Here is an 8,525-nt window from a genome sequence, read left to right as displayed (position 1 = left end):
CTAACGGGCGCTTTCTAAATAGTAGAAATAAATAGAGGCTCTTTAGCTAGGTCTCTAACCCGAAGTAAATCCTTAGTATTTTAAGCTAAATAGTCTCGACTCCTAAGCGGTAATAGTACTAGAGGCTCTTCTAGCTTTTTCGGGGTTAGGGCGATAGCTATATAAAATTATAGAAGCTCTATCTTATCCTACCTCTTAAGGGGATTTTCCGTAGGCTCTTATTAATTTACTTAAGGTATAGTTATCCGTACCTAGAGGCTACTATTAATTTACCTACGCCGCCGCCGCTAATTTTATAATAGTAATAACGTAAGTAAAGAGTAGTAGCCCTACCTTCGGCTCTATTTATTAAGGTAAAACTACCTATACGCTCTTAGGTAGTAAGTACGTCTATCGTAAAGAGTAAGAATATCTTAAAGTAAGTAAGTCTTATAGATAAGGCTAAGTAGTAAAAGTATAGGAGTAATTGAGTCTATATAGGGGTTAATAATTCTCTATTAGTCTTAAAAGGAAAGACTATATAGCCCGGCTATACGCTAAGCCGCTATAAATCCCTAAAGTAGTACCTAGGGTGTATATAGTACCTAATACTATATATCTTTAGATATAGCCGTATATCGTAGGTATACGTCTTACGGTCTATATAGGTACGCTATATAATACGGGTATATCCTAGTATACGTCGTAAATAGATATAGGTTAGTCTTGAATATTATATATATAGATATAAATATTTTTAACACGTAATATAGGTTCGTATTAATACGTTTTCCTTGCGACATTATGTAGCCACGCGTTGCTAAGAAACATATTATCGATCGTGTTGACACGGACTTCACACGGTGTGAGACGCCCCCGGAGACCCTTAATGTACTCGGTCTATTTGCATTCGTTCATTACCGTGCATATCCCTGCAGCAATAGTTGTTTACTCCTGCAGCAACGGCGCAAACTTGTCTAATATCAGTACCTTCCACGAGGTAGGGAGTGTCTTTGCCACTACAAAGACATCTCGACCTCCTCGACGCGTGCTCCTGAAATGATCGCAGCGAAATCACAGCATGGAGCGCCGTCCATCCACCGCCAACTCCGTTGCCAGCAGCACACACCATCAGCACAAGCGCTCGGCCTCAAGAGTTGTTGACGTCCAGGTCAATGTGCAGACAATCATATCGCTGTTTGTCCGCAACTTGCGCCTGCTGAAGTTCGATCTCCTGCAAGACTGGCCAGCAATCACACCCGCAAGTCTCGGCAATCAAGATGCGCGCACGAGGATTCGCTGTGCGGAGTGGGCATTGTATCAACTATTCCGTGTGTATGACCCGGCAACGACATCGGACAAGCTACAGCCCTTCTTCCCACCACTCGAGCCACTACAGAGCATAAACCTACGAGCAGCGCTGTACAGATGCCTGGACGGACTGAAGAAAGGCGGTGTGCTGGGAAGGGAGACAGTCTTGAGGAAGTCGATGCTGGATGACTGCCAAGGGGACAAGTTCTGGGAGCTATGTCTGTCCTTCTCGACGATTGTGCTGCGGAAGGCTGTCGTGGACAAGACGAGCAGGCACAAACATGGCAAACCTCTCGCACAGAGGCTAGGGATCGCACAAGGTCTGAGCCGGGGTCAGAAGGACAGCATGCTGCCGTTGGCCATTGCACACAAAGCGGCTCTTGCTAAGGTGCTGTCAGAGAAGGAGCGAAGGAGGCAGACCTATGACACGCTCTTCGATGTCTTTGTGGACAAGGAGAGTGACTTGCATGACCGCAAAGCGGACATACAGCACCGGAGAGTCAAACAGTCCAGAGCTGCCATTGCTGAGGAAATGCTGGAACAGGACTGGCTCGCAAGTGAGGAGGTCCGCTCTGCTTTGCTAAATGGTGATGATGCTGCTGGTGGGGATAGTCTCCTCACCAAGTCCTTTGCTCAAGTATGGGCAATGAACGAAAAGAATCGTCTGTTTTGGAGCAGATCTGCCGAAGTGGGATTACTTGAGGGCCTGGAGCACCGGACTCGCCAGCAAAAGCAGCGACTGCAACGATGGCAGAAGTTCCACGATAAGCTGGTACAGTCTAAGCAACCTACATCGAAAGGAGGTGCGGGTGCAGTCGCATCAAAGTTGCGCTTCGACCAACACCGGAACATGACCCTACGTGACATGGCTTGCGATCCAAATCCTCCTTCACCGAAGCAGCATAAGAAACACGACAGTGTAATGAAGTATGATGAGATTTTGTCCGCGATGCGTGAGGAGCTCCGCAAGACGTCGGCAATGGAAGTGCCACGTTCACCCAAGAAGAAGGACCCCGAAATTACACCTCGGCCACGACAGCACTCATACGATGCCAGGAAGCCAAGCATAACATCACTTGATGGGACCAGCGAGCAGCATCACAGGACACATTCTCAGACAGCTGTGCCTTTCCGACCGCAGTTTGGAAGGCGAGTGTCGTCAAGATCTCGTTCGTATCAACAGCCAAAGGTCATTCGCCAGCTCGAGCCTATACCACTGAAGTCAGAGATCTTCTCACCGCTCAAGACGAAGGGCATTGGCATGTCGCCAGCTTCAGATGGCAGGATGTCTGTCTTTACGTCGCCTGTGGAAGAGTCGCCTGGCCAACAAATGGGTGATGTGGTGGGTGGCGCCGCTGCTCAACACAGCCGTCAGGATAGTACGAGTTCGCTGGCACTTGCCATAAGCACTTCCAGCACCCCGTCAAAGACTGGGTCTGGCACTAGCACACCGCAGTCAGCCAGGTCGAGCTACGGTAATCATGATAGTGCTGTTGAGATGCCAATGAAGGCGTCGACACTTGGCCCTGCAGGCAGGAACCTGGATGGCATGGGAAGAACGGTGCGACCCTCACTGGCCGATCGCACGCGCATGTCGATGGCGTTGAAGAGCACTGAGGATAGCGGCGACGTAGAGTCGGACGCTGTTTCGGCCAGCACTGACAAAGCGGAAGTAACAGACGAGCCGGAGACAACTGCGCTTGAACGTCGAGCAACGCTTCAGGAACGAACGCGACAGTCCATCTCCTTGGCTCCACAGCCGGTGCCCAAAGTCAACAAACGTTCCTCGCACGCACGCTCGCGTACGTCCACCTTCCCAGTCAACCAATTCGAGACGCCGCCAAGACGCTCCACCGTCAGCATCTCAGTACAAGAAGAAGAGCATCTCCCTCGCCGCGACATCACACCCCGCGACAAGCTCTTCGAGGAGGACGCCGAATACGCCAGCATCTTCAAGCCCAGACCGAAGATAAAGTTGAGCCCAATCGTCAGTCCGGACGCGGTTGGGCATGATCATGATAGTGATGTTGAAGGAAGCCCACTGGTTGGGCGAGAGAACGAGTGAATGGAATGGAATGGCATGGAACGCGATGAGGTTATGGGAGGTTATTGTTTTTGCATTGGTTTCGTTTGTTGAATGAGGGATACCCACAGTGGCATGGCAGTATGTTGAGTGTAGGAGAGACAGAGCGCTTTGATAGCTGAATGGGTTTAGGATTTACCGAGGTTGCAGGATATGGCCTTGCGTTACTGGGCGCTCTCGTCGTCGACTATCTGGTCGTGCCCGCCTTGCGAACGATGCTCTCGGGACCATGATCGGGCGCTTCCCTTTCGTATCTCCTCACGCGACCACTGGCGCACGCTTGTGAGCGGCGCCGTTGAGGTATTGAAACTCCGCCTCCCAGTCGATGCCGGCGTCTTTGTGTGCCATAGTCTCGGCAGGTACGGCGATCTGCGGTGTATGAGCATAGAGCTGGCCCAACACGGAACATACTTCGATCGTGAAGTCGGGCACGACAGCAAGCACTCGATCACGGAGAGGATGCTGATCATTGAGATTAGGACGCAGGTCCTGATGAAGCTGATGTACAAGCTGACGGGTATGAAGTGGAGCTAAGGCGTCCTCTTTCTCGCCGCGACGAGGATCTCCACAGAGCGGGCCTCTTTTTACGATCTCTTGTCTATCTGCTGGAGGGTTCAGAGCCATCCTCGGAGCTTCACGAGCACGGCTCTCCTCGCCAACTTGAACTTGTGCCGCTTTGCGGTATAGAACTCGGTCAGAGAGCAGCAGACTCACCTCAAATTACCCGGTCACGATGGCACTATTAAGGTTCACGCTCTGTGTCAGCGGCATCGAGGACGATGTGTCATAACTATGAACGTTTAGACGACAGCGATGCTAAGTGAGGACGTCAGGATCATCCCCAAGCTATGGTCAGATGTAAGTTATGATTCACACTGGAAGGCTGACTTGCGGGTAGACTCTACACACATGAGCTATGCGAGAAAGTGATATGGCTCTTTCGCTCGCGGACACTCGTAGGACCGATCTGAGATACGAGTGAATGTCATCCTGCGCTAATAGCAACTTGGAGCTGTGACTGGCGTTCTTACTCATTCTACTAATCTGTCAGTCATGAAGCCCGTTCAAGGGAAGGAGCGAATGGACCTACTCAACCATATCGCGGCCGCGTCTGCGCGCCTCTCAGCGTCATACTGTCATTGCTGCATATACCCTGAGCAATCGTGCCACACCCACATTGTCCCTTGCTGTCCAACACAACGACAACGCATCGTTCCTCCCAAGCCACCACACACCGTGACAGCTCAAGAGATCCACCGGTATACCTTCGGCACTGGTCCGGCCCGTGACCAGAACATGCATTACAAATGCACATCAGGTCGGTAAGGTGCACTAACGTCTCCAAGCAAGATCCACCTCATGCATGATGTCGAAAATGGTTCAGACCACGGCCGTTGTCGGGTTGTGCAACATCACCAGACCAAGCTCTCGATACCCTTGATAAGCCATCTCCGCCGCAACCATGACCGCGGTTCAAAAGTCAACATACTCACAATGGATCCTCCCAAGACAACAACGGCCGTCCAACATCTGCAGCTGGACCAACAAGCTACGCTGGGCTCTCTGGCGGACGATGAAGTGCTGGTGGAGCTTCATGCTGCGAGTCTGAGTTACCGGGATATTGTTATTGCAAAAGTCAGTCACAATTGCTTTTGCTTGAGTAAAGATCATACTGATAACAGCCAGGGCGCCCTCGGCGAACTTCCCAAAGTCGTCATTCCAGGTTCAGACGGCGCTGGAGTGGTCAAAGCAGTCGGATCGAAAGTTCAAGATCTCGCCATTGGAGAAAGAGTCGTGACGCACCTGGCACCCACGGAAGATGATGACGCTCTTCCTCCATCGATGGCCGAGATCTCGACAGGTCTGGGACATGGTCAGAATGGCACGCTTCGCGAGTATGGCATCTTCAAACCAACGGCACTTGTCAAAGCACCCCATAATTTGGACTTCGCCCGTGCTGCTACGTTGACTTGCAGTGGCCTCACAGCGTGGAACGCACTCTTCGGTCTCGCTGGTCGGGAAGTGAAGAAGGGTGACTGAGTCCTCGTCTAGGGTACTGGAGGCGTGAGTATCGCTGCTTTGCAGTTCGCGGCCGCCATTGGTGCCCATGTCGTTGCCACGACTTCTTCGGAGGAGAAAGCGAAGCGGTTGAGGGACCTGGGAGCGGAGCATGTTATCAACTACCGTAAGACTCCAGCTTGGGGTGAACAGGCTCGCGGTCTGACTTCTAAGAGCTCTGGCTTCGATCTTATCGTCGATGTTGGTGGCGATAGTACTCTCAAAGAGAGTCTCAAGGCTGTTCGAACTGATGGTGTTATCGCTGCGACGGGGTTGCTTGGCGCCGACGAGCCTGTTCCTATGTTGAGCGCGATCTTCGATGTCTGTATTATTAGAGGCGTGTTGCTGGGGACGAGGAAGCAGTTCAAGGGAATGGTGATATTCATCGAGGAGAAGGATGTGCGGCCAGTGCTTGACGATGTTGTGTTTGGATTGGAGGAGGTGAAAGATGCCTACGGAAGGATGGTGAAGCGGGAGCATTTCTCGAAGGTCGTGATCAAGATGAGGTAGATAATGGCGCATCGGTCGTGATATGTCTCTGTTACAGCATCGTAGTCTGTACTGCTGTATAGTATCTAGCCTTGCTTTCGAAGCTGGGCTTGATTGAAAGTCCGTCGATTCAGTGCTCGCGAGGACTCCACCCTAGTTGATGAAGTTCACACAGAAGAAATGCAAGATCATGCTCCCAAAAACGAAGTCCGCAAATGCCCTAACGGAAAGCCGCGTCAGCACAAAAGATCCTCAGCTGTCAAACATCCTGCCCATCCTCAGGGACAAGGCCATCCTCAGGGGCAAGACCACCCAAAGAGTCAAGACTTCATATCCCGTCCCCCAGCTGTACATACCTCTCATGTGATATACTCTCGAAGTCCGCCTTGTTGTTCGGGTTCGTCTGGATCCTTAGACTGACCGTGAGCACGAACTGTCCCACACATGCCGAGAAACCAGATAGGAAAGCATTGAATGGCTATCACGATATCAGTATCTCATCTCCAATGTACGCTCTTCCTCAGCTCTCCACACGTACGTAGTTTCCAGCTATCACACAGTACACGAACTGCAATGCTCCAACCACCGCCAGGAACGCGAGGAATGCATCGAGGAGCTTTGTCCGTTGAGGTGTTTGGGCAACGTAGTTGTTCCACACATTGATCAAGATATTCTGTGCATCTTGAAGGGAGCGGATCGCGGGTTGTTGTGATGAGGAGGCGGTGGTAGATGTGGACTTGATGGGCTGGGCTGAGGTGCTGCGGTCGATGACTTTGGCAGGGAAGGCGATCGCGTTCGGCGATTTGCGTGGTGGCATCTTTGCTGGTATTGGAGTTGTGATGTAGGTAAAGGAGTGTGGTTGTGATTTCAGAAGTTGAAGTAGTTGTCTTCACATGCAACCTTAGCTTGCAACGCAATGCGAAAGCTGGCCCTGAGCCAAGCCATATGTCAAAGCTCCAGCGGCCGTCCCGCGTCGGAGAATCGGCACTTGTGAGGCTACTACGGGCGACCGTTAGAGACTTCTGTGCAACAACTCCAAATAGAAAGAGCTAGAGCAATTTCGCGTTCTATAGGGGACCTCGCTTTTTTTAATTATAACACGCTTAATACGTATTACACGTCTAATTTACGCGGGTATTAATATCGTCGTCTATTATAGGATACTTATATATTATTGTAAAATTTTATAATAGTATCGATATATAGTAATAGCCTTGTTATAACTAGTATAAATATACAATACTTAAGAGATAATTACCGAGAACGTTAATTATATATAGATATAGTACCGAGGGATTAGCTAGGAAGAATCTTCTTTAAGAAGGGATAGATTAGGATTAAAGATATTTTAAAAAGTAATTATAGTTAATAGAGCCCGAAGATAATATATAGAATAGTAAGGCTTAGGACGTATAGGAGCCCGGTATATATTATATATATAAAGCGAGGTAAAGCCTAGGCTACGATTAGAATAGGTATTAAAGATATAATCGCGAAGTAAGGCCTAAAGCGAGAGGTAAGTAATAGTAAGGTTTGCTCCTTCCTTACGGGTCCTATAAAGATAAGGTTATATATACTTACTAACGTGCTTTCCTACCGAGCGGGCTATACTACTGAGCGGGCCACTTTTGCTAAGAACTATACTACTTCTATAGATATAGCTATATAACTACTATTATAGCGTATATTGTCTTTAAACGAGGCCAAACTGACCTTAGCTGTCTAGGCTACGAAACGCGACGCGATAATCACGAATCGACTTACTATAAAGGTATACGACGCGTCTCGAACTATACTAGGGTATCGATTAAATAGACGACCTCCTCGGGGTGACTACGAGCCTAATTCGAAGAAGCTTATAGAGCTAGAAGAGAGGGTAATACTTGAGTATATACTCGAGCTAGATCTTAGAGGTTTCCCGCTATTAAAGGCTAGTATACGAGTAATAGCCGATTTATTACTATAAGAGAAGGGTCTTAAGCCCGCTAGTCTTAATTCGATAGACAGGTTTATTAGGCGGTATCGTAAGCTAAAGGTTCGTATAACACGTAGATACGATCGTTAGCGAGCCCTAATAGAAGATCTAGACGTTATCGAGAAGTAGTTCTTACTTATACGTAATATAAAGGAGAAGTATAGCATCCTTAACTAGGACACCTATAACTTCGACGAGACAGGGTTTATAATAGGTGTCATTACGTCTTAGAGCGTCGTTACGGGTTCAGAAAGGCGTAGTAGAAAGAGGAAGGTCGTTTAATAGGGCAATAGAGAGGGAGTAGAGAGATAGCGTATTAGATAGCTCTTATACAAAGCGAGATTAGTAAGCTACATAAGTCTAATAAGGCCCTTATATAGCGGAAAGCACGAAAGCGCAAGTACATTTAGTCTAGAGGGTCTCTAACCTTCGATAAGGCGTCGCAATTAATACCTCTAGAGGATACTAGGAGGTAGGAAGTGAGTAGAGAGTTGCTAGATAGTGTTCGGCTAGTACTAAGGCTACGACGCTATAAGCGATATAGCGAGTCGGGGTATAACGTACGTACCTATTAAGTAGACTCGCTAGATAGCGAAGAATCTAAAGAGGAATTATCCTCCTAGTAACGAA

At 48.9% G+C, this 8,525-nt stretch overlaps 4 protein-coding genes across 4 annotated transcripts; 2 read left to right on the top strand and 2 right to left on the bottom strand.

The window, feature by feature from the left end:
- Positions 1 to 1,060: 1,060 nt before the first annotated feature.
- CLAFUR5_07920 (uncharacterized protein) lies at positions 1,061 to 3,355 on the top strand (the record flags this gene model as incomplete). The annotated part of the gene is made up of 1 exon (XM_047907068.1): positions 1,061 to 3,355. The coding sequence occupies one exon, from the start codon at positions 1,061 to 1,063 to the stop codon at positions 3,353 to 3,355; it is 2,295 nt and encodes a 764-aa protein (XP_047759179.1).
- Positions 3,356 to 3,631: 276 nt separating this feature from the next.
- CLAFUR5_07919 (uncharacterized protein) lies at positions 3,632 to 3,997 on the bottom strand (the record flags this gene model as incomplete). Its single annotated transcript, XM_047907067.1, has 1 exon — positions 3,632 to 3,997. One exon carries the CDS (start codon positions 3,995 to 3,997, stop codon positions 3,632 to 3,634), a length of 366 nt encoding a protein of 121 aa, XP_047759914.1.
- Positions 3,998 to 4,867: 870 nt separating this feature from the next.
- CLAFUR5_07918 (Zinc-type alcohol dehydrogenase-like protein) lies at positions 4,868 to 5,413 on the top strand (the record flags this gene model as incomplete). Its single annotated transcript, XM_047907066.1, has 2 exons — positions 4,868 to 5,008; positions 5,060 to 5,413. 2 exons carry the CDS (start codon positions 4,868 to 4,870, stop codon positions 5,411 to 5,413), a joined length of 495 nt encoding a protein of 164 aa, XP_047759915.1.
- Positions 5,414 to 6,073: 660 nt separating this feature from the next.
- On the bottom strand, positions 6,074 to 6,737 carry CLAFUR5_07917 (Dolichyl-diphosphooligosaccharide--protein glycosyltransferase subunit DAD1; the record flags this gene model as incomplete). Its single annotated transcript, XM_047907065.1, has 3 exons — positions 6,074 to 6,140; positions 6,277 to 6,398; positions 6,459 to 6,737. 3 exons carry the CDS (start codon positions 6,735 to 6,737, stop codon positions 6,074 to 6,076), a joined length of 468 nt encoding a protein of 155 aa, XP_047759922.1.
- Between the last annotated feature and the right edge of the window lie 1,788 nt (positions 6,738 to 8,525).

This window comes from Fulvia fulva, chromosome 3 (genome assembly GCF_020509005.1).
Source record: "Fulvia fulva chromosome 3, complete sequence".
Taxonomy (NCBI): Eukaryota; Fungi; Ascomycota; class Dothideomycetes; order Mycosphaerellales; family Mycosphaerellaceae; genus Fulvia; species Fulvia fulva.
The sequence above is the reverse complement of the archived record's forward strand: the minus strand, read 5'-3'. Positions and strand labels throughout refer to the sequence as shown.